The sequence below is a fragment of the Crinia signifera genome, chromosome 1 (genome assembly GCF_055691185.1).
Source record: "Crinia signifera chromosome 1, ASM5569118v1, whole genome shotgun sequence".
Classification (NCBI taxonomy): Eukaryota; Metazoa; Chordata; class Amphibia; order Anura; family Myobatrachidae; genus Crinia; species Crinia signifera.
Window position 1 is genome coordinate 12328317 of NC_139217.1, and position 27689 is coordinate 12356005.

The 27689-nt window shown below is 49.3% G+C and overlaps 1 protein-coding gene across 1 annotated transcript in view; it reads left to right on the top strand.

The window, feature by feature from the left end:
• LOC146063569 (uncharacterized) overlaps positions 1-27689 on the top strand; it is a 121681-nt gene that overhangs the window by 81841 nt on the left and 12151 nt on the right. The window contains exons 6-8 of the mRNA XM_083176098.1: positions 3181-3258; positions 8603-8754; positions 13070-13124. Of these exons, the coding sequence (XP_083032224.1) occupies positions 3181-3258; positions 8603-8754; positions 13070-13124 (285 nt within the window). The remainder of the gene's footprint in view (positions 1-3180; positions 3259-8602; positions 8755-13069; positions 13125-27689) is intronic.

Sequence of the window (27689 nt, forward strand, 5' to 3'; positions counted from 1 at the left end):
TCCTTGTGAAATGTGCTGGTGAATTTCAAACCATATAAATTATTATTTAATTTATCAGTGAAATTAATTACAGACTCCTGATCTCCCTCCCAAACAATGTCTATGTACCTACCATAGAGGACCAGGTTCCCCCCATATCCACCGCCCCACACATGATGTTCTTTAAAACACCCCATGAGCAGGTTGGCGAAGCTGGGGGCAAACCTGGTCCCCATGGCGGTACCTTTAGACTGTAAATAAAAATTTGAATAAAAAACAAAATAATTATGTGATAATATGAATTGAATTGACTGTAAAATAAACGTGCAAAGATCATGTGATATCTTTGGGTCTTTAATGAGATAACTTTTAACTGCTTTAATCCCTAAATTGTGCTCTATATTAGAATATAGTGATTCAACATCACTTGTGATGAAATAATAATTTTCTTTCCATTTTACTTCATTAATTTTTTGTAAAAAATGTGTTGTGTCTTTTATATATGAGTCTAGCTGTAAAACATATTTTTGAAGATAATTATCAACGAAAAATTATAGATTATTGGTCATTGACCCAATACCAGCTATAATTTGCCTGCCAGGGGGTCAGGAAAGTGTCTTATGAATTTTGGGTAAAAAATAATAAGTTGGTATAATGGGTTGTGGAGTGAATAGGAAAGTGCGAACCTCTTTGGATATTGCTCCCGTGTATAGTCCTTCCTCCAACAGATGTTTAAATTCATTCTGGAACTTCAGAGTGGGATCACCTACCAGTTTGGCATAATATTCCTCATCCCCCAATTGCCTATAAGCTTCTTTTATATATTCTGTAGTGTCCATAATCACGACCCCTCCCCCCCTTTATCGGCCTGTTTTATTGTTATACTTTTATCATCACATAAAGCTTTTAGCGCCTTCCGTTCTTGTTTTGTAAGATTATCTCTTAATGGACTTTTCTCTGTTTTTTCCCATAACTCCCTAAATTCGTCCATAGTTTTTTTGTATAAACTTTCTATGTATGGTCCTCGGTATTGCAACAGGTAAAATTCCGATTTATTCTTGAATCTCATTCTATTGGTCTCATTATTAGCATCATATAGATATGTGCTTTCAGGGACAATGGTGTTATCCATGGAAAGAGACTCAAGAATTTTGACTAGAATTTCATCTTCTGAATTGAGGGTAACTGCATAATCTTGTTCTTTTTGTTTTTTGAGGGCAAAGTATCTTTTTTGGCTGAGGGACCTAACGTATCTATTCAAATCAATAAAGAGTGAGAACAAATTAGGTTTGTTTGCCGGGCGTAATTAAGCCCTTTTTCTAATAGATTGACTTCCTCCTAACTCAATATTTTCTTTGACAAATTAAATACACCTTTCCCTTTTACTTTCTTTTTAGGTCTTTTCTGCTTCCTCCCTCCTGGTTTTCCTCTAGATCGTAATCGCTTGGTCTTTTTAATCGGCCACTTTGGTCCCCGTTTTTGTATGGCGGGTAATTTGATCTGGGGGTCTCCCCTAAAAAATCCTGGTTCCTATATCCCATTGGTGTTGTATAATCTCCCTCCCTTCTATTTCTACCATTTCCTTGTTCATATGATCCTGTTTTATTCATTCTGTAATCTGGACTCCAATACTCTGGAGTTTCCTGTGTTTCTAATGGTTCGTACCTATTTTTCACTGGTACTGTATATTCCCTTCTTTCCCTGCATTCTCTTTGTGTGTTCTGACGGGGTTTAAAATTCCTATTAAACCTGGCATTCCTTTGTTCTTGGTTATTCCCGTAGGGAAATCTGGAATAATTTACCTGTGGGGGATATTTATTTTCCCATTTCTTTCTATCATATGTATGTACTTCTCCCTGTTCATAGTCTGCTTTGTCCCTATTCATTTTATTATTTTTTTGTACATATTAGAGAGTTCTCAAAATCTTCCACATTCTTATTGACCTGTTGGTCCCTTTTTGTAAATTCATGGTCTCCCACATGTTTTTTCAATAATTCTTGTACTAACTCTATCTCCTTTTGAATTTCTTGAACTTCCGTCTCTCTGAACCTAATGAGTAACCTCATTAAGTTCTTGGAACAATTGTCCAATATATTGTCCCATTCTTCAGTAAATTTTTTGTCATCTTTGAATGTGGAAGTTTTTAGAACTCTCAATCCTCGTGGTACAAGGTTTGAATCTAAATATTTCTACAGTGACACCTGATCCCACCAATGGCGTGTGTACTATGACAGGCAGGACGTGTGATACTATGACAGGCTGGAGGTGTGATACTACTACATGCAGGACGTGTGATACTATGACAGGCAGGATGTGTGATACTACTATAGGCAGGACATGTGATACTACGACAAGCAGGAGGTGTGATACTATGACAGGCAGGAGGTGTGATACTATGACCAGCAGGAGGTGTGATACTACTACAGGCAGGAGGTGTGATACTATGAGAGGCAGGACATGTGATACTATGAGAGGCAGGATGTGTGATACTACTACATGCAGGACATGTGATACTATGAGAGGCAGGACGTGTGATACTACTACATGCAGGACGTTTGATACTACGACAGACAGGACATGTGATACTATGACAGGCAGGAGGTGTTATACTACTAGAGGCAGGACGTGTGATACTACTAGAGGCAGGAGGTGTGATACTATGACAGGCAGGACGTGTGATCATATGACAGGCAGGAGGTGTGATACTATGACAGGCAGGGTGTGTGATAGTATGACAGGCAGGAAGTGTGATACTGTGACAGGCTAGAGGTGTGATACTATGAGAGGCAGGAAGTGTGATACTGTGACAGGCAGGAAGTGTGATACTGTGACAGGCAGGAGGTGTTATACTGTGACAGGCAGGAGGTGTGATACTATGACAGGCAGGACGTGTGATAGTATGACAGGCAGGAGGTGTGATACTATGACAGGCAGGGCGTGTGATACTACTAGAGGCAGGGTGTATGATACTACTACAGGCAGGACGTGTGATACTACTAGAGGCAGGACGTATGATACTACTACAGGCAGGACGTGTGATACTACTAGAGGCAGGATGTGTGATTGTGTGTCATTGTACCTCAGTTTGGAAATGTATGTACGAGCTTGGAACGTGGAGCAATGACTGGATCCTCTCATAGTAGTGATCCCTCTGTGACAGCACAATACTGTATCTGTAATTATATCTATCCCCTTCCCAGGGTACAAATTATATGAAGACGAACCCGGCCATAGAGATGAAGTTCAGCAGGAGAGACGCCTTCTGGCAGAGATCGGAGGTGAGGAGACGCTGTGCTTTTATATACAATTACATCTCTGCCAAGGTACCTGGGGCCTGATTCAGGACCTGTTCTCTAGGCTGCGTATACAACGTCATGTGCCCCAGCAGGCATCGACCCGCCTGCGTTCCCCTGCTGCTGCCGCCGGCCGGTGTGAACGATTCGGCGAGTGTGATACTCGCTAAGGGCATGCGTGTGGGGGGATTGCACATACGCAGACTCCGCACCATAGGGACGAATTCGGACCTGTATGATAACGTCATACATAATATATGGTATCCAGGCCATACATCTACTGGGTCTATGTAGGCAATCACAAGGTCGACAGTCAAAAGGTCAACATGGTCAAGTAATCTACATGGAAAAGGTGGACATATAGTTTAAGGTCAACATGAGTTTTTCGTGATTTTTTTTGTAAAAAAAAAAAACCTGTCTTATTCATACTTTACCACCCACGTGGGCATATCTAATATATAACAAAGTCAGGTCCATAAATATGGGGACATTGACACAATACCCATATTTTGGGCTCTATACACCACCACAATGGATTTGAAGTGAAACCAGCAATATGAGCTTTATCTGCAGACTTCCAGCATTAATTTGAGGGTATTTACATCCGAATCAGGTGACCGGTGTAGGAATTACGGCGGGTTCTATATGCACCTCCCACTTTCTAAGGGTCCAAAAGTAATGGGGCAAACGAAACAATCCTGAATCACACTGTCACGTGTTACTACTTTGTTACAAATCCTTTGTAGTCAGTTACAGCCTGAAGTCCGGAACACAGACATCACCGGACGCTGGGTCTCATCCCTGATGATGCTCTGCCAGGCCTCTACCGCAGGGTTGGGATTGTTTGGTCTACAGCATGTTGGTCGACAACACTTAGGTCGGCACCATTAGGTCAACATGGGGAAAAGTCGACATGGTTCTAGGTCGACAAAGGTCAAGGTCGACATGGTTCTAGGTCGACAGGTCAATATGTCGACACATGCAATAGGTAGACAGGGTCTAGGTCGACAGTCAAAAGGTCAACATGGAGTTTTTCACAGTTTTTTTGACCCGTATGTTGACACAGTCGACATGGACAGTTTCCAGTGCACTGCATCCCCTCGCAACGGTCGCTGCGCTTGCTATGCGTCGGTCACGGTGCCTCGCTGCGCTCGGCACACTATATTATTCTCACACCTCGCCCTAGTGGATGGTAGGTCATGAAGTACCGCCTGTTGGCACATGTCGGCTCAAAAAACAGTGAAAAACCCCATGTCGACCTATTGACTGTCGACCTATCCCCATGTCGACCTATCCCCATGTCGACCTATCCCCATGTCGACTTAAAAGTGTCGACCCAACGCTTGTCAACCAACTTGATGTAGACCCAATGACCGAATCCCCACTGCAAATGTCTTCAGTCCCTGCTTGTTATTGGGGCATTTTCCCTTCAGTTTTGTCTTCATCAAGTGAAATGCTCGATGGGATTCAGGTCAGGTGACTGACTCGGCCATTGTATAATATTCCACTTATGCCTTATAAAACTGTTTGGTTGCCTTTGTAGTATGCTTCAGGTAATTGTCCATCTGCGCTGTGAGGCTCTGTCCATCTGCGCTGTGAGGCGCTGTCCATCTGCGCTGTGAGGCTCTGTCCATCTGCGCTGTGAGGCGCTGTCCATCTGCGCTGTGAGGCGCTGTCCAATGAGTTCTGAAGCATGTGACTGAATATAAGCAGGTAACACCACCAGGCTACACTGATGAGGTGGTACGTGTTGGATCATGAGCAGTCCCTTCCATCTCCATACTCTTCTCTTCCCATCACTCTGGTACAAGTTGATCTTTGTCTCATCTGTCCATAGGATGTTGTTCCAGAACTGTAAAGGCTTTTTTAGATGTTGTTTGGCAAACAGTAATCCGGCCTTCCTGTTGTGGTGGTGACCCCTCTATGTTCCCTCTTGTGAAGTCTTCTCTTGATTGTTGACTTTGACACATATACACCTACCTCCTGCAGAGTGCTCCTGATCTGGCCAATCATCATCCACCACAGTTGTTTTCCTTGGTCCTCTGGGTCTTTTGGTGTTGCTGAGCTCTCCGGTGCATTTCTTTCTTTTAAAGAATGTTCCGACCTGTTGATTTGGCCCCACCTAATGTTTTTGTCATCTCTCTGATGGGTTTGTTTTGGTTTTTCAGCCTAATGATGGCTGCACTGATACTGACAGCTCTGTGGATCTCGTATTGAGAGACGACAGCAACAGAACGCAAATGTCACACCTGGAACCAACTCCAGACCTTGGGCGGGATGTATTAAAATACATCGCCGCCCTTCGCGCCCCCCCCCGCCGCGATGCCGCCGCATATGTACTAACATATGCGGCTGGCATCGCGATGCGGTGACGGAGCCCCCCCGCGATACCTGTACTGTGGTCTGCGGGGGGGCTCCGTCACCTCCCAGCCGGCTTTTGTTGCTTTCACGCCGGGGACAGCTAAGCAAGCTGTCCCCGGCGCTTCCTCCTCCCCCTGCAGCCGGAAGGACGTCCGGCTGCGTTGCTAGGGGGAGGAAGGGCTTACCTTCCGGGGTCCAGGAGGACCTGCAAGAAGGTAAGCCCAAGGGAGGGGGGAGAGGGGGGGTCGGCGAGGCGGCGGGGTTGCGGCGACGCGGCGGGTGGCGAAAAGAAGCCCATAGGCTTCTATAGGGTATCGCCACCCAAAGGTGGCGATACCCTGCCCTGCGGTGACGTGGCGAACGGGTTTTAGTACATAGGAAAATGCGGTAAAACGGGGGTTTTACCGCATTTTCCCTTTAGTACATCTCGCCCTAAGTACCTGCTGAATGAATGATGACATAACGAGGGAACAGCCCGCTCCTGCCCAGGAAATAGCTTCTGAGTCCATTGTCCCATTACTTTTGGACCCTTAAAAAGTGGGAGGCGCATATAGAAACCATTGTAATTCCTACACCGGTCACCTGATTCAGATGTAAATACCCTCAAATTAAAGCTGGAAGTCTGCAGTTCAAGCTCATATTGTTTGGTTCATTTCAAATCCATTGTGGTGCTATAGCCCAAAATATGTGAATTGTGCCGATGCCCCAATATTAATAATAATTGTGCCTGATTCAGCATTGATCGCTGTTGTGTGAATTTGCAATCCATTAGAATATCGATTGACTGCACATGTGTACAGATCGTAGTACAAAAATATGTCATCGCAATCCCGGGCAATCTGACTGACAGGGAGTCGGCTTTTGTGGGAGGTAACAGGCCGTTATCTGTGAGTGTCAGGGAATACGTGGGCATTCCCAGGTGTTATCAGGGAGGGCGTGTGATGTCAGCTCCGCCCCCGAGCAGCCTGTCTGTGCCGCAGAGGTGTGGGAGTGTCAGGGAATACGCAGGCATGCCCAGGTGTTATCAGGGAGGGCGTGTGATGTCAGCTCCACCCCCGAGCAGCCTGTCTGTGCCACAGAGGTGTGGGAGTGTCAGGGAATATGTGGGCATTCCCAGGTGTTATCAGGGAGGGCGTGTGATGTCAGCTCCACCCCCGAGCAGCCTGTCTGTGCTGCAGAGGTGTGGGAGTGTCAGGGAATATACAGGCGTGCCCAGGTGTTATCAGGGAGGGCATGTGATGTCAGCTCCGCCCCCGAGCAGCCTGTCTGTGCTGCAGAGGTGTGGGAGTATCAGGGAATACGTGAACATTCCCAGGTGTTATCAGGGAGGGCGTGTGATGTCAGCTCCGCCCCCGAGCAGCCTGTCTGTGCTGCAGAGGTGTGGGAGTGTCAGGGAATATACAGGCGTGCCCAGGTGTTATCAGGGAGGGCGTGTGATGTCAGCTCCGCCCCCGAGCAGCCTGTCTGTGCCACAGAGGTGTGGGAGTGTCAGGGAATACGCAGGCATGTCCAGGTGTTATCAGGGAGGGCGTGTGATGTCAGCTCCGCCCCCGAGCAGCCTGTCTGTGCTGCAGAGGTGTAGGAGTGTCACGGAATACGCAGGCGTGCCCAGGTGTTATCAGGGAGGGCATGTGAATCGGGCCCATATTATACATACACATAGCGTCATACACAACATTATAACGTAGTATACACTATAATAAGATATACTGGCTTCCGCTAGGCAAACCTTTGCTGGGCAGAACATTTTCCTGTTGCACCCCCTTAGCATACTTGTCCACCCTCCCGGGAAGCTCCCACGAGTCATGCGGCCCTCCCGGCCCCTTAGAGAGGTACACACACCCATTGATGTGTACTGAATGATGTAATTGTCGAGCCACAATGAAGCAATTGCGGAGCCCCCACCATCTCCAAAAGCCCATCTCCCCATTTGACCATGCCGCTTAACTCCCTGTCTGAGAAGGGGGCAGCAAATTGGGAAGTATACCAGGGTTGCCTACCCTCCCGGAATGCCCCGGAGGGTCCCAAAAATCGGGTCCCCCTCCCGCCCCCCCCCCCCCCCCCCCGGAAAGGTGGGCAACTCTCCCGGAATCTGGGGGACCCCCGCTCTGCCCCCTGATCACGGCTTCCTCTGCCTGACTGCGGCATTAAAATAACCCTATCTGCTGATCTCGGATGAGGGGGCGGGGCTAAAGTGTCATCACACGTCATTTTAGCCCCGCCCCCTCCACGGAGATTGGCAAATTAGGCCATTTGCCATCATGGGGGTGGGGTTTAAGTCTACAAAGGTAGGCAACCCTGAAGTGTACCCCATAGTATCTCTGCTTAGTGGGTGGCTGCACATAACTGTCACAGTTTCCAAACCACCCTGCAGGTCACATGATCCAGGTCACCCGGCAGGTGCACATTTCTCCTTCATTCACTAGGTGTTACTGGAGTTACAGTGGGGGGAATAGAAGGGCGACTACAGGGAGCATGGGCACTTTACATTTAAATGAATGTGGCCAGCTCCACTTCCTCTCCCAGGCAGCCTTAAGGGGCCTTAAGGGGCCCATACACTGAGCTGCAGATCGGGCTGTTTGATGTCCCCTCAGGTCCGATGCGAGGTTCCTTGCGCATCGTACCTGAGCCGGTGAACAGATCTTCTTTCCGTCCAACCACCCGACTTGAGCCCTCCCTCCCCCCATTCGGCGGTTGCGGCTGCTGAATATTTTGAAATGACTGGCTGGATGTTGATTGGCTGAGAGAATTCTCTCAGCCAATAAGATGGGAGGCCGCTGATTGGCTGAGAGAATTCAATATTATGAACACTATATATGTGCATGTGTGTGTAAGTGTAATGTGCCCGGTTTAGGCATCGGAACCATACGTCACCCATAAACATTTGGCGTGTATCAGTAATACGTTCCCTAACTCTGGGACAGTAACATATCAGTAACCTGTGTTTTCCTGACTGACTGTCCTGCAGAGAGAGGAGGAGAGGCGGAAGGAAACGGAGCGGCTGCGGATCCAAGAGGAGCAGATCGAGCTAGAGAGGGAGAGGATACAGAGAGAGCGAGAGGAGGAGGAGGAGCGAGAGCGCAGGATACAGGAGAAGGAGCGCATGGTGCACGAGCAGAGGTGTGACGCTGTTATACTGTCTATTACACCACCTAATACACAGGGGCCACAGGCTAACACTGGGTATATGTTAAACTTGTTCTGCCCCCAGGTGGACTAGGCTCCTCCCCTCCTCTACCCCGCCTCCAGGCATGGCAACTCAGTTTTTTGGGTGCTGGCAGGAGCCAACATGCACCATAGAGAGGGGCTGCTATGTGCACCATAGAGAGAGGCCGCTATATGCACCATAGAGAGGGGCTGCTACATGCACCATAGACAGAGCCAGATTAAGGTCTAAATGGGCCTGGAGCTGAATGATCAAGGGCCTATTATGTGCAATAATAGGGGTTGTGGCCAGCACCTAATAATGTGGGGGCGTGACCAGTGTTCTGGTTGGGTGGTCTGCTCATGGGTGTGTCTGTATTTGTGTAAATGCTTTCAACCAATTATATATGCCTGGAAAAGGCAGGGGGCTGACATAGGAAAAATGCAGGGAGATATATTGGAGGGTGCACTCCAAAGGTGCACCCGCAGGACGCCGATGTCCTAAGATACTTGCGGGGTGAGGCGGCATTCCAGTCATAAAAAATATACTGAAAACCGAAACTTGGTAGACAACATTTCAGCACCTTTTATGTGGTCACCTAAGTTTACCACACCATAAACCCCTTATACAAATCACGCAACACAATAGTACCCCCTTTATACTGTACTTGCCTCTTACACATTATGCCACATGGAATGAGCCAAAATTCACACTATACCAGGCATATCCAAACAGTGGCCCTCCAGCTGTTGTGAAACTACACATCCCAGCATGCCTTGACATAGTTTTAGCATTCTCTAATAGCAAAACTGTGGCAATGCATGATGGGACTTGTAGTTTCACAACAGCTGGAGGGCCATCGTTTGGACATGCCTGCACTATACCAAACAGGTTGAGCAATAATGCACAATATGCTTCATAAATAGGGGCATTGGCGCGCATTAAAAATTGACACCATAATGCCCATTACATGTTAAGCCTCACACCATACTCTCCATTACGTATTATGCCAAACACCATAATGCCTATTACAATTTATGCTACATAAGTGTTGCTTACCTACATGTTCATTGCCAGGGTTTCCATGTTCATTGCCAGGGGTTCCATGCTCGTTGCCATGTGGGATTACATGCTCATTGCCAAGGGGGAATACATGCTCGTGGGGACAGCAACTGGGGGACAGCCGCCGCAATGACAGCCATTGACAGCCAGGCAGAGAGCAGGGGGCTGCCCGGCTGTATTCAGAGCACTGCTATTTGAAATAATACCCCTTTTACACCAGAAAATGCAGGGATTTACCTGGGAATATGGTCCCAGGATCATGCAGGTCCTAGTCCCTGCATTTTCTGGTGTGAGGGAGAGAGAAAACCACCCCCGCCCCCCTTTAAACAACCAGCTATATCTTCGGAACCAACTGACCCATTTACGTGTAGGCTTCAAATTATTTTGGTCCCGTGAAACTGGGCCGTGTGGTTCCAGAGAAATCTGTCCTCAAACAACATGAACAGCCATGAAATTACATTTCAGAAATGAATAAAAATTGGTTTACCCGCAATATCTCTAGAACCAATGAACCCATATGGACCAGGTATCAGATTGAAGGCCCAGCGATTTCAGTTCGACTGAGATCAACCTCGAGCTTCTGTGATGCCGGAGGGGGAACTGGCAGCCGTTGAAAACGGGTGGAGGTCAGAGTGTAGCTCCATCAGGCCCATTGTTAATCCGGCCCTGACCATAGAGAGGGGCTGCTATATGCACCATAGAGAGGGGCTGCTATATGCACCATAGAGAGGGGCTGCTATATGCACCATAGAGAGGGGCTGCTATATGCACCATAGAGAAGGGCTGCTATATGCACCATAGAGAGGGGCTGCTATATGCACCATAGAGAGGGGCTGCTATATGCACCATAGAGAGGGGCTGCTATATGCACCATAGAGAGGGGCCGCTATATGCACCATAGAGAGGGGCTGCTACATGCACCATAGAGAAGGGCTGCTATATGCACCACAGGGTTGCCTACCCTCCCGGAATGTCCGGGAGGGTCCCGGAAATCGGGTCCCCCTCCCGGCCCCCCGGAAAGGACGGCAACCCTCCCGCATTGTCCTACCTCTCCGGCGGAGAGGGGGTCTGTCGGGGGTTCGGTGGGTAAAATTACGCGATCGCTCTAGCCACGCCCCTAAATGGCCCATCACAGCCGTGGCTCCGCCCCTTTTCCCTCCCGGCTTTGGGCCCGTCCCCGCCATGCTGAGCTGGCTGCTCTCTCCCGGAGAGAGCAGCCAGAAAGTCGGCAACTATGATGCAACATAGAGAGGGGCTGCTATATGCACCATAGAGAGGGGCTGCTATATGCACCATAGAGAGGGTCTGCTATATGCACCATAGAGAGGGTCCGTCTGCTATATGCACCATAGAGAGGCGCTGCTATATGCACCATAGAGAGGGGCTGCTATATGCACCATAGAGAGGGGCTGCTGTATGAACCATAGAGAGGGGCTGCTGTATGCACCATTGAGAGGGGCTGCTATATGCACCATTGAGAAGGGCTGCTATATGCACCATAGAGAGGGGCCGCTACATGCACCATAGAGAGGGGCTGCTACATGCACCATAGAGAGGGGCTGCTACATGCACCATAGAGAGGGGCTGCTGTATGAACCATAGAGAGGGGCTGCTGTATGCACCATTGAGAGGGGCTGCTATATGCACCATAGAGAGGGGCTGCTATATGCACCATAGAGAGGGGCCGCTACATGCACCATAGAGAGGGGCTGCTACATGCACCATAGAGAGGGGCTGCTACATGCACTATAGAGAAGGGCTGCTATATGCACCATAGAGAGGGGATGCTATATGCACCATAGAGAGGGGATGCTATATGGGGATGCTATATATCCACGTCCGCTCGCCACACTATATAAAGTCAACTCCACGCCGACGTGGAAGGTGGGGGTATGAAAAGGTCAGTAGGACGTGTACCGCCGCCGCTCGCCACGCTTCAGGATGGCGTGGATGGTGGGGGTGTTTGAGGAACACATTCACACCTGCCATATTATACATCTCAGCAATAGGTACTCCGAGGTCAGAGGCAGGAGGGTCATTGCATTGCTGCTGGAGCGTCTGAGGCGCTGCTACGTATCACACACATGGAGCTCCTCTCCGCCGGCGCCCTCATGATCCCCGCTCCACAGCGCTGTGTGAGAGGCGCTCACTTGACAGGAGATTAGGAGTAGCAGCGCTGTCCTGCCACGGAGAAGTCAGCGTAAGGCGGCACGCGATGCCACCCTGAAACTAAGCAAGTAGGCTGATAATGTAAGGCGACTCGGCAGTTGGCAAGCTGCCAGAATTCAAGCTACAGCGCCTCGTGCTGCCGCGGCTTCAGCAGTCGCGGCACGGTGATCTTTGCGGCTGTTCTCTTGGACCCCAGTTGGGTCTTAGAGGCGCTTCGCTTCGAGGGTTCCCTCCGATTCGGGTCTGAACTAGATACAGTTTTAGCTTCCAAGGCTGCTTTCCTACCTCCCGTTCTGACACCACCTCCCCGTGCTACCCTCCAGTCCTTTTGCTTCCAGGGCAGTGGTAGTGGACATTCCTTTTCTAGGACGCAACCCCAGGTTGCCAGGTCCTCCAAACCCAAGGGCAAGTGTCCCTGGGCCACCAAATCCTCTGCATGAAGGGGCGGGCCTCCACCTGGGGGATCCCCAGGTGGGAGGCCACCTGTTGGGGTTTTCAGATGTCTGTCGTGGATGACAGATGCATGGGTTTGGGACGTTGTCTCCAGAAGCTACGCCCTAACCTTCCATCGTTCTCCAAAGGAATTAGGAAAATACAGGGCTCTGGGATATTATACACAGGAGATCATTTCACCATCTAATACACAAGTAACCACACAACCTTATACACAGTATATGACATTATCTAATACACAGGTACCACACAACCTTATACACAGTATATGACATTATCTAATACACAGGTACCACACAACCTTATGCACAGTATATTACATTATCTAATACACAGGTACCACACAACCTTATACACAGTATAGGACATTATCTAATACACAGGTACCACACCCTCTATAACAGTCTGTGATACCCACTATAATGTGACTTTCTGTATATTACACATCAGGCAGCCGTGTTACACCGCACCGCCATGGTACAGCCATATGTACAGTATTGGGGTCTGACCTCGGCCCCCCAGATGTAAGTGCAGGTGTCTCTATAACCTATGAGCAAGCAGCGACGCACCCCAAGATTACATCCCCATCTTCTTGTGTCTCCCCAGGAAGCAGCAGGCGCAGCTGGAGGCCGAGCAGCGGAGGATAGAGAAAGCACGATGGGTGAGCCTCGTACCTCACTATCTGTATCACTCTATGTCCTCGTATCACATTATCTGTATCACTCTATGTCCTCGTACCACATTATCTGTATCACTCTATGTCCTCGTACCTCATTATCTGTATCACTCTATGTCCTCGTACCTCATTATCTGTATCACTCTATGTCCTCGTACCTCATTATCTGTATCACTCTATGTCCTCGTACCTCATTATCTGTATCACTCTATGTCCTCGTACCTCATTATCTGTATCACTCTATATCCTCGTATCACATTATCTGTATCACTCTATATCCTCGTACCTCATTATCTGTATCACTCTATGTCCATGTACCTCATTATCTGTATCACTCTATATCCTCGTACCTCATTATCTGTATCACTCTATATCCTCGTACCTCATTATCTGTATCACTCTATATGCTCGTACCTCATTATCTGTATCACTCTATGTCCACGTACCTCATTATCTGTATCACTCTTTATCCTCGTACCTCATTATCTGTATCACTCTATGTCCTTGTATCACATTATCTGTATCACTCTATGTCCTCGTACCTCATTATCTGTATCACTCTATATCCTCGTACCTCATTATCTGTATCACTCTATATCCTCGTACCTCATTATCTGTATCACTCTATATCCTCGTACCTCATTATCTGTATCACTCTATATCCTCGTACCTCATTATCTGTATCACTCTATATCCTCGTACCTCATTATCTGTATCACTCTATATCCTCGTACCTCATTATCTGTATCACTCTATGTCCTCGTACCTCATTATCTGTATCACTCTATATCCTCGTACCTCATTATCTGTATCACTCTATATCCTCGTACCTCATTATCTGTATCACTCTATATCCTCGTACCTCATTATCTGTATCACTCTATGTCCTCGTACCTTATTATCTGTATCACTCTATATCCTCGTACCTCATTATCTGTATCACTCTATGTCCTTGTACCTCATTATCTGTATCACTCTATATCCTCGTACCTCATTATCTGTATTACTCTATGTCCTCGTACCTCATTATCTGTATCACTCTATAGCCTCGTACCTCATTATCTGTATCACTCTGTGTCCTCGTACCTCATTATCTGTATCACTCTATAGCCTCGTACCTCATTGTCTGTATCACTCTATGTCCTCGTTCCTCATTATCTGTATCACTCTATGTCCTCGTACCTCATTATCTGTATCAATCTATATCCTCGTACCTCATTATCTGTATCACTCTATATCCTCGTACCTCATTATCTGTATCACTCTATATCCTCGTATCTCATTATCTGTATCACTCTATGTCCTCGTACCTCATTATCTGTATCACTCTATATCCTCATACCTCATTATCTGTATCACTCTATATCCTCGTACCTCATTATCTGTATCAATCTATATCCTCGTACCTCATTATCTGTATCACTCTATATCCTCGTACCTCATTATCTGTATCACTCTATGTCCTCGTATCACATTATCTGTATCACTCTATGTCCTCGTACCTCATTAACTGTATCACTCTATGTCCTCGTACCTCATTATCTGTATCACTCTATATCCTCGTACCTCATTATCTGTATCACTCTTTATCCTCGTATCACATTATCTGTATCACTCTATATCCTCGTATTACATTATCTGTATCACTCTATATCCTCGTATCACATTATCTGTATATGTGCACCTACCCCGGGCTTCCAGTACATTGCGTCATACATCTGCCCCAGAGGGAGGCATCTATCACCCCGGATATACCGTATCACTCTGTATATGTGCACCTACCCAGGGCATCCAGTACATTGCGTCATACATCTACCCCAGTGGGAGGCATCTGTCACCCCGGATATAACGTATCACTCTGTATATGTGCACCTACCCCGGGCTTCCAGTACATTGCTTCATACATCTACCCCAGAGGGAGGCATCTGTCACCCCGAATATAATGTATCACTCTGTATATGTGCACCTACCCCGGGCTTCCAGTACATTGCGTCATACATCTGCCCCAGAGGGAGACATCTGTCACCCCTGATATACCGTATCACTCTGTATATGTGCACCTACCCCGGGCTTCCAGTACATTGCGTCATACATCTACCCCAGAGGGAGGCATCTGTCACCCCGGATATACCGTATCACTCTGTATATGTGCACCTACCCCGGGCTTCCAGTACATTGCGTCATACATCTAACCCAGTGGGAGGCATCTGTCACCCCGGATATACCGTATCACTCTGTATATGTGCACCTACCCCGGGCTTCCAGTACATTGCTTCATACATCTACCCCAGAGGGAGGCACCTGTCACCCCGGATATACCGTATCACTCTGTATATGTGCACCTACCCCGGGCTTCCAGTACATTGCGTCATACATCTACCCCAGAGGGAGGCATCTGTCACCCCGGATATAACGTATCACTCTGTATATGTGCACCTACCCCGGGCTTCCAGTACATTGTGTCATACATCTACCCCAGAGGGAGGCATCTGTCACCCCGGATATAATGTATCACTCTGTATATGTGCACCTACCCCGGGCTTCCAGTACATTGCTTCATACATCTACCCCAGAGGGAGGCATCTGTCACCCCTGATATACCGTATCACTCTGTATATGTGCACCTACCCCGGGCTTCCAGTACATTGCGTCATACATCTACCCCAGAGGGAGGCATCTGTCACCCCGGATATACCGTATCACTCTGTATATGTGCACCTCCCTCGGGCATCCAGTACATTGCGTCATACATCTACCCCAGTGGGAGGCATCTGTCACCACGGATATAACGTATCACTCTGTATATGTGCACCTACCCCGGGCTTCCAGTACATTGCGTCATACATCTACCCCAGAGGGAGGCATCTGTCACCCCGGATATACCGTATCACTCTGTATATGTGCACCTACCCCGGGCTTCCAGTACATTGCGTCATACACCTACCCCAGAGGGAGGCATCTGTCACCCCGGATATACCGTATCACTCTGTATATGTGCACCTACCCCGGGCTTCCAGTACATTGTGTCATACATCTGCCCAGAGGGAGGCATCTGTCACCCCGGATATACCGTATCACTCTGTATATGTGCACCTACCCCGGGCTTCCAGTACATTGCGTCATACATCTGCCCCAGAGGGAGGCATCTGTCACCCCCGGATATAACGTATCACTCTGTATATGTGCACCTCCCCCAGGCTTCCAGTGCATAGCGTCATACATCTACCCCAGAGGGAGGCATCTGTCACCCCGGATATACCGTATCACTCTGTATATGTGCACCTACCCCGGGCTTCCAGTACATTGCGTCATACATCTGCCCCAGAGGGAGGCATCTGTCACCCCGAATATACCGTATCACTGTATATGTGCACCTACCCCGGGCTTCCAGTACATTGCGTCATACATCTACCCCAGAGGGAGGCATCTGTCACCCCGGATATAACGTATCACTCTGTATATGTGCACCTACCCCGGGCTTCCAGTACATTGCGTCATACATTTACCCCAGAGGGAGGCATCTGTCACCCCGGATATAACGTATCACTCTGTATATGTGCACCTACCCCGGGCTTCCAGTACATTGTGTCATACATCTGCCCAGAGGGAGGCATCTGTCACCCCGGATATACCGTATCACTCTGTATATGTGCACCTACCCCGGGCATCCAGTACATTGCTTCATACATCTACCCCAGAGGGAGGCATCTGTCACCCCTGATATACCGTATCACTCTGTATATGTGCACCTACCCCGGGCTTCCAGTACATTGCGTCATACATCTACCCCAGAGGGAGGCATCTGTCACCCCGGATATACCGTATCACTCTGTATATGTGCACCTCCCCCGGGCATCCAGTACATTGCGTCATACATCTACCCCAGTGGGAGGCATCTGTCACCACGGATATAACGTATCACTCTGTATATGTGCACCTACCCCGGGCTTCCAGTACATTGCGTCATACATCTACCCCAGAGGGAGGCATCTGTCACCCCGGATATACCGTATCACTCTGTATATGTGCACCTACCCCGGGCTTCCAGTACATTGCGTCATACACCTACCCCAGAGGGAGGCATCTGTCACCCCGGATATACCGTATCACTCTGTATATGTGCACCTACCCCGGGCTTCCAGTACATTGTGTCATACATCTGCCCAGAGGGAGGCATCTGTCACCCCGGATATACCGTATCACTCTGTATATGTGCACCTACCCCGGGCTTCCAGTACATTGCGTCATACATCTGCCCCAGAGGGAGGCATCTGTCACCCCCGGATATAACGTATCACTCTGTATATGTGCACCTCCCCCAGGCTTCCAGTGCATAGCGTCATACATCTACCCCAGAGGGAGGCATCTGTCACCCCGGATATACCGTATCACTCTGTATATGTGCACCTACCCCGGGCTTCCAGTACATTGCGTCATACATCTGCCCCAGAGGGAGGCATCTGTCACCCCGAATATACCGTATCACTGTATATGTGCACCTACCCCGGGCTTCCAGTACATTGCGTCATACATCTACCCCAGAGGGAGGCATCTGTCACCCCGGATATAACGTATCACTCTGTATATGTGCACCTACCCCGGGCTTCCAGTACATTGCGTCATACATTTACCCCAGAGGGAGGCATCTGTCACCCCGGATATAACGTATCACTCTGTATATGTGCACCTACCCCGGGCTTCCAGTACATTGTGTCATACATCTGCCCAGAGGGAGGCATCTGTCACCCCGGATATACCGTATCACTCTGTATATGTGCACCTACCCCGGGCATCCAGTACATTGCGTCATACATCTACCCCAGAGGGAGGCATCTGTCACCCCGGATATAACGTATCACTCTGTATATGTGCACCTACCCCGGGCTTCCAGTACATTGCGTCATACATCTGCCCCAGAGGGAGGCATCTGTCACCCCCGGATATAACGTATCACTCTGTATATGTGCACCTACCCCAGGCTTCCAGTACATTGCGTCATACATCTGCCCCAGAGGGAGGCATCTGTCACCCCCGGATATAACGTATCACTCTGTATATGTGCACCTACCCCAGGCTTCCAGTACATTGCGTCATACATCTACCCCAGAGGGAGGCATCTGTCACCCCGGATATACAGTATCACTGTATATGTGCACCTACCCCGGGCTTCCAGTACATTGCGTCATACATCTACCCCAGAGGGAGGCATCTGTCACCCCGGATATACCGTATCACTCTGTATATGTGCACCTACCCCGGGCTTCCAGTACATTGCGTCATACATCTACCCCAGAGGGAGGCACCTGTCACCCCGGATATACCGTATCACTCTGTATATGTGCACCTACCCCGGGCTTCCAGTACATTGTGTCATACATCTGCCCAGAGGGAGGCATCTGTCACCCCGGATATACCGTATCACTCTGTATATGTGCACCTACCCCGGGCTTCCAGTACATTGCGTCATACATCTGCCCCAGAGGGAGGCATCTGTCACCCCCGGATATAACGTATCACTCTGTATATGTGCACCTCCCCCAGGCTTCCAGTGCATAGCGTCATACATCTACCCCAGAGGGAGGCATCTGTCACCCCGGATATACCGTATCACTCTGTATATGTGCACCTACCCCGGGCTTCCAGTACATTGCGTCATACATCTGCCCCAGAGGGAGGCATCTGTCACCCCGAATATACCGTATCACTGTATATGTGCACCTACCCCGGGCTTCCAGTACATTGCGTCATACATCTACCCCAGAGGGAGGCATCTGTCACCCCGGATATAACGTATCACTCTGTATATGTGCACCTACCCCGGGCTTCCAGTACATTGCGTCATACATTTACCCCAGAGGGAGGCATCTGTCACCCCGGATATAACGTATCACTCTGTATATGTGCACCTACCCCGGGCTTCCAGTACATTGTGTCATACATCTGCCCAGAGGGAGGCATCTGTCACCCCGGATATACCATATCACTCTGTATATATGCACCTACCCCGGGCATCCAGTACATTGCGTCATACATCTACCCCAGAGGGAGGCATCTGTCACCCCGGATATAACGTATCACTCTGTATATGTGCACCTACCCCGGGCTTCCAGTACATTGCGTCATACATCTGCCCCAGAGGGAGGCATCTGTCACCCCCGGATATAACGTATCACTCTGTATATGTGCACCTACCCCAGGCTTCCAGTACATTGCGTCATACATCTGCCCCAGAGGGAGGCATCTGTCACCCCCGGATATAACGTATCACTCTGTATATGTGCACCTACCCCAGGCTTCCAGTACATTGCGTCATACATCTACCCCAGAGGGAGGCATCTGTCACCCCGGATATACAGTATCACTGTATATGTGCACCTACCCCGGGCTTCCAGTACATTGCGTCATACATCTACCCCAGAGGGAGGCATCTGTCACCCCGGATATACCGTATCACTCTGTATATGTGCACCTACCCCGGGCTTCCAGTACATTGCGTCATACATCTACCCCAGAGGGAGGCATCTGTCACCCCGGATATAACGTATCACTCTGTATATGTGCACCTACCCCGGGCTTCCAGTACATTGCGTCATACATCTGCCCCAGAGGGAGGCATCTGTCACCCCGGATATAACGTATCACTCTGTATATGTGTATCTACCCCGGGCTTCCAGTACATTGCGTCATACATCTACCCCAGAGGGAGGCATCTGTCACCCCGGATATACCGTATCACTCTGTATATGTGCACCTACCCCGGGCTTCCAGTACATTGCGTCATACATCTACCCCAGAGGGAGGCATCTGTCACCCCGGATATAACGTATCACTCTGTATATGTGCACCTACCCCGGGCTTCCAGTACATTGCGTCATACATCTAACCCAGTGGGAGGCATCTGTCACCCCGGATATACCGTATCACTCTGTATATGTGCACCTACCCCGGGCATCCAGTACATTGCGTCATACATCTACCCCAGAGGGAGACATCTGTCACCCCGGATATACCGTATCACTCTGTATATGTGCACCTACCCCGGGCTTCCAGTACATTGCGTCATACATCTAACCCAGTGGGAGGCATCTGTCACCCCGGATATACCGTATCACTCTGTATATGTGCACCTACCCCGGGCATCCAGTACATTGCTTCATACATCTGCCCCAGAGGGAGGCATATGTCACTCCCAGATATAACGTATCACTCTGTATATGTGCACCTACCCCGGGCTTCCAGTACATGGCGTCATACATCTGCCCCAGAGGGAGGCATCTGTCACCCCGGATATAACGTATCACTCTGTATATGTGCACCTACCCCGGGCTTCCAGTACATTACGTCATACATCTACCCCAGAGGGAGGCACCTGTCACCCCGGATATACCGTATCACTCTGTATATGTGCACCTACCCCGGGCTTCAAGTACATTGCTTCATACATCTACCCCAGAGGGAGGCATCTGTCACCCCGAATATAACGTATCACTCTGTATATGTGCACCTACCCCGGGCTTCCAGTACATTGCGTCATACATCTAACCCAGAGGGAGGCATCTGTCACCCCGGATATAACGTATCACTCTGTATATGTGCACCTACCCAGGGCATCCAGTACATGGCGCTATACATCTACCCCAGTGGGAGGCATCTGTCACCCCGGATATAACGTATCACTCTGTATATGTGCACCTACCCCGGGCTTCCAGTACATTGCTTCATACATCTACCCCAGAGGGAGGCATCTGTCACACCCGGATATAACGTATCACTCTGTATATGTGCACCTACCCCAGGCTTCCAGTACATTGCTTTATACATCTACCCCAGAGGGAGGCATCTGTCACCCCGGATATACCGTATCACTCTGTATATGTGCACCTACCCCGTGCTTCCGGTACATTGCGTCATACATCTGCCCCAGAGGGAGGCATCTGTCACCCCGGATATACCGTATCACTCTGTATATGTGCACCTACCCCGGGCTTCCAGTACATTGCGTCATACATCTACCCCAGAGGGAGGCATCTGTCACCCCGGATATAACGTATCACTCTGTATATGTGCACCTACCCCGGGCATCCAGTACATTGCGTCATACATCTACCCCAGAGGGAGGCATCTGTCACCACGAATATACAGTATCACTCTGTATATGTGCACCTACCCCTGGCTTCCAGTACATTGCTTCATAGATCTACCCCAGAGGGAGGCATCTGTCACCCCGGATATACCATATCACTCTGTATATGTGCACCTATCCCGGGCTTCCAGTACATTGCGTCATACATCTACCCCAGAGGGAGGCATCTGTCACCCCGGATATACCGTATCACTCTGTATATGTGCACCTACCCCGGGCTTCCGGTACGTTGTGTCATACATCTGCCCCAGAGGGAGGCATCTGTCACCCCGGATATAACGTATCACTCTGTATATGTGCACCTACCCCGGGCTTCCAGTACATTGTGTCATACATCTGCCCCAGAGGGAGGCATCTGTCACCCCGGATATAACGTATCACTCTGTATATGTGCACCTACCCCGGGCTTCCAGTACATTGCGTCATACATCTACCCCAGAGAGTGGCATCTGTCACCCCCGATATACCATATCACTCTGTATATGTGCACCTACCCCGGGCTTCCAGTACATTGCGTCATACATGTGCCCCAGAGGGAGGCATCTGTCACCCCGGATATACCGTATCACTCTGTATTTGTGCACCTACCCCGGGCTTCCAGTACATTGCTTCATACATCTACCCCAGAGGGAGGCATCTGTCACCCCGGATATACCGTATCACTCTGTATATGTGCACCTACCCCGGCCTTCCAGTACATTGTGTCATACATCTGCCCCAGAGGGAGGCATCTGTCACCCCGGATATAACGTATCACTCTGTATATGTGCACCTACCCAGGGCATCCAGTACATGGCGTCATACATCTACCCCAGAGGGAGGCATCTGCCTCCCCGGATATACCGCATCACTCTGTATATGTGCACCTACCCCGGGCTTCCAGTACATTGCTTCATACATCTACCCCAGAGGGAGGCATCTGTCACCCCGGAAATAACGTATCACTCTGTATATGTGCACCTACCCCGGGCTTCCAGTACATTGCTTCATACATCTACCCCAGAGGGAGGCATCTGTCACCCCGGATATACCGTATCACTCTGTATATGTGCACCTACCCCGGGCTTCCAGTACATTGCTTCATACATCTACCCCAGAGGGAGGCATCTGTCACCCCGGATATAACGTATCACTCTGTATATGTGCACCTACCCCGGGCTTCCAGTACATTGCGTCATACATCTGCCCCAGAGGGAGGCATCTGTCTCCCCGGATATAACTTATCACTCTGTATATGTGCACCTACCCTGGGCTTCCAGTACATTGCGTCATACATCTGCCCCAGAGGGAGGCATCTGTCACCCCGGATATAACGTATCACTCTGTATATGTGCACCTACCCCGGGCTTTCAGTACATTGCTTCATACATCTACCCCAGAGGGAGGCATCTGTCACCCCGGATATAAAGTATCACTCTGTATATGTGCACCTACCCCGGGATTCCAGTACATTGCGTCATACATCTACCCCAGAGGGAGGCATCTGTTACCCCGGATATACCGTATCACTCTGTATATGTGCAGCTACCCCGGGCTTCCAGTACATTGCGTCATACATCTACCCCAGAGGGAGGCATCTGTCACCCCGGATATAACGTATCACTCTGTATATGTGCACCTACCCCGGGCTTCCAGTACATTGCGTCATACATCTACCCCAGAGGGAGGCATCTGTTACCTCGGATATACCGTATCACTCTATATATGTGCACCTACCCAGGGCATCCAGTACATGGCGCTATACATCTACCCCAGAGGGAGGCATCTGTCACCCCTGAATATACCGTATCACTCTGTATATGTGCACCTACCCCGGGCTTCCAGTACATGGCGTCATACATCTACCCCAGAGGGAGGCATCTGTCACTCCGGATATACCGTATCACTCTGTATATGTGCACCTACCCCAGGCTTCCAGTACATTGCGTCATACATCTACCCCAGAGGGAGGCATCTGTCACCCCGGATATACCGTATCACTCTGTATATGTGCACCTACCCCAGGCTTCCAGTACATTGTGTCATACATCTGCCCCAGAGGGAGGCATCTGTCACCCCGGATATAACGTATCACTCTGTATATGTGCACCTACCCAGGGCATCCAGTACATGGCGTCATACATCTACCCCAGAGGGAGGCATCTGTCACCCCGGATATAACGTATCACTCTGTATATGTGCACCTACCCAGGGCATCCAGTACATGGCGCTATACATCTACCCCAGAGGGAGGCATCTGTCACCCCTGAATATACCGTATCACTCTGTATATGTGCACCTACACTGGGCCTCCAGTACATGGCGTCATACATCTACCCCAGAGGGAGGCATCTGTCACCCCGGATATACCGTATCACTCTGTATATGTGCACCTACCCCAGGCTTCCAGTACATTGCGTCATACATCTACCCCAGAGGGAGGCATCTGTTACCCCAGGTATACCGTATCACTCTGTATATGTGCACCTACCCCGGGCTTCCAGTACATTGCGTCATACATCTACCCCAGAGGGAGGCATCTGTCACCACGGATATAACGTATCACTCTGTATATGTGCACCTACCCCGGGCTTCCAGTACATTGTGTCATACATCTGCCCAGAGGGAGGCATCTGTCACCCCGGATATACCGTATCACTCTGTATATGTGCACCTACCCCGGGCTTCCAGTACATGGCGTCATACATCTACCCCAGAGGGAGGCATCTGTCACCCCGGATATACCATATCACTCTGTATATGTGCACCTACCCCAGGCTTCCAGTACATTGCGTCATACATCTACCCCAGAGGGAGGCATCTGTCACCCCCGAATATACCGTAACACTCTGTATATGTGCACCTACCCCGGGCTTCCAGTACATGGCGTCATACATCTACCCCAGAGGGAGGCATCTGTCACCCCGGATATACCATATCACTCTGTATATGTGCACCTACCCCAGGCTTCCAGTACATTGCGTCATACATCTACCCCAGAGGGAGGCATCTGTCACCCCGGATATACCGTATCACTCTGTATATGTGCACCTACCCCAGGCTTCCAGTACATTGTGTCATACATCTGCCCCAGAGGGAGGCATCTGTCACCCCGGATATAACGTATCACTCTGTATATGTGCACCTACCCAGGGCATCCAGTACATGGCGTCATACATCTACCCCAGAGGGAGGCATCTGTCACCCCGGATATAACGTATCACTCTGTATATGTGCACCTACCCCGGGCATCCAGTACATGGCGTCATACATCTACCCCAGAGGGAGGCACCTGCCTCCCCGGATATAACGTATCACTCTGTATATGTGCACCTACCCCGGGCTTCCAGTACATGGCGTCATACATCTACCCCAGAGGGAGGCATCTGTCACCCCGGATGTAACGTATCACTCTGTATATCTGCACCTACCCCGGGCTTCCAGTACATGGCGTCATACATCTACCCCAGAGGGAGGCATCTGTCACCCCGGATATAACGTATCACTCTGTATATGTGCACCTACCCCGGGCTTCCAGTACATTGCGTCATACATCTACCCCAGAGGGAGGCATCTGTCACCCCGGATATACCGTATCACTCTGTATATGTGCACCTACCCCGGGCTTCCAGTACATGGCGTCTTACATCTACCCCAGAGGGAGGCATCTGTCACCCCGGATATACCGTATCACTCTGTATATGTGCACCTACCCCGGGCTTCCAGTACATGGCGTCATACATCTACCCCAGAGGGAGGCATCTGTCACCCCGGATATAATGTATCACTCTGTATATGTGCACCTACCCCGGGCTTCCAGTACATTGCTTCATACATCTACCCCAGAGGGAGGCATCTGTAACCCCGGATATACCGTATCACTCTGTATATGTGCACCTACCCCGGGCTTCCAGTACATTGCTTCATACATCTACCCCAGTGGGAGGCATCTGTCACCACGGATATAACGTATCACTCTGTATATGTGCACCTATCCCGGGCTTCCAGTACATGGCGTCATACATCTAACCCAGAGGGAGGCATCTGTCACCCCGGATATACCGTATCACTCTGTATATGTGCACCTACCCCGGGCATCCAGTACATTGCGTCATACATCTGCCCCAGAGGGAGGCATCTGTCACCACGGATATAACGTATCACTCTGTATATGTGCACCTACCCCGGGCTTCCAGTACATGGTGTCATACATCTAACCCAGAGGGAGGCATCTGTCACCCCGGATATAACGTATCACTCTGTATATGTGCACCTACCCCGGGCTTCCAGTACATTGCTTCATACATCTACCCCAGAGGGAGGCATCTGTCACCCCGATTATAATGTATCACTCTGTATATGTGCACCTACCCCAGGCTTCCGGTACATTGCTTCATACATCTACCCCAGAGGGAGGCATCTGTCACCCCGGATATACCGTATCACTCTGTATATGTGCACCTACCCCGGGCTTCCAGTACATGGCGTCATACATCTACCCCAGAGGGAGGCATCTGTCACCCCGGATATAATGTATCACTCTGTATATGTGCACCTACCCCGGGCTTCCAGTACATTGCATCATACATCTACCCCAGTGGGAGGCATCTGTCACCCCGGATATACCGTATCACTCTGTATATGTGCACCTACCCCGGGCTTCCAGTACATTGCTTCATACATCTGCCCCAGAGGGAGGCATCTGTCACCCCGGATTTACCGTATAACTCTGTATATGTGCACCTACCCCGGGCTTCCAGTACATTGCTTCATAGATCTACCCCAGTGGGAGGCATCTGTCACCCCTGATATACCGTATCACTCTGTATATGTGCACCTACCCCGGGCTTCCAGTACATTGCTTCATAGATCTACCCCAGTGGGAGGCATCTGTCACCCCTGATATACCGTGTCACTCTGTTTATGTGCACCTACCCCGGGCTTCCAGTACATTGCTTCATACATCTGCCCCAGAGGGAGGCATCTGTTACCCCAGATATACCGTATCACTCTGTATATGTGCACCTACCCCGGGCATCCAGTACATTGCTTCATACATCTACCCCAAAGGGAGGCATCTGTCACCCCTGATATACCGTGTCACTCTGTATATGTGCACCTACCCCGGGCTTCCAGTACATTGCGTCATACATCTACCCCAAAGGGAGGCATCTGTCACCACGGATATAACGTATCACTCTGTATATGTGCACCTACCCCGGGCTTCCAGTACATTGCTCACCCTCATCCTGGACACTGGCCAGGGGCAATACTGCAACTTACTGTACATACCTGCCGACTGCCAGCCCACTGATACGTACCGCTAATATATACCATTACAACCGATACTTACCACACATACTGTACATACCACCACTACCCACTGATACTTTCCTCTCATACTGTATATACCACCACTACCCACTGATACTTACCTCTCATATTGTACATACCACCACTACCCACTGATACTTACCTGTCATATATACCACCACTACCGATACTTACCTCTCATATTGTACATACCACCACTACCCACTGATACTTACCTCTCATATATACCACCACTACCCACTGATACTTACCTCTTATATATACCACCACTAACCACTGATACTTACCTCTCATATTGTACATACCACCACTACCCACTGATACTTACCTCTCATACTGTATATACCACCACTACCCACTGATACTTACCTCTCATATATACCACCACTACCCACTGATACTTACCTCTCATACCACCACTACCCACAGATACTTACCTCTCATAATGTACATACCACCACTACCCACTGATACTTACCTGTCATATATACCACCACTACCGAATGATACTTACCTCTCATACTGTATATACCACCACTACCCACTGATACTTACCTCTCATATTGTACATACCACCACTACTGATACTTACCTCTCATATTGTACATACCACCACTACCCACCGATACTTACCTCTCATATTGTACATACCACCACTACCCACTGATACTTACCTCTCATATTGTACATACCACCACTACCCACCGATACTTACCTCTCATACTGTATATACCACCACTACCCACTGATACTTACCTCTCATATATACCACCACTACCCACTGATACTTACCTCTCATACTGTACATACCATCACTACCCACTGATACTTACCTCTCATATTGTACATACCACCACTACCCACTGATACTTACCTCTCATACTGTGTATTCCACCACTACCCACTGATACTTACCTCTCATATATACCACCACTACCCACTGATACTTACCTCTCATATTGTACATACCACCACTATCCACTGATACTTACCTCTCATACTGTACATACCACCACTACCCACTGATACTTACCTCTCATACTGTGTATACCACCACTACCCACTGATACTTACCTCTCATATATACCACCACT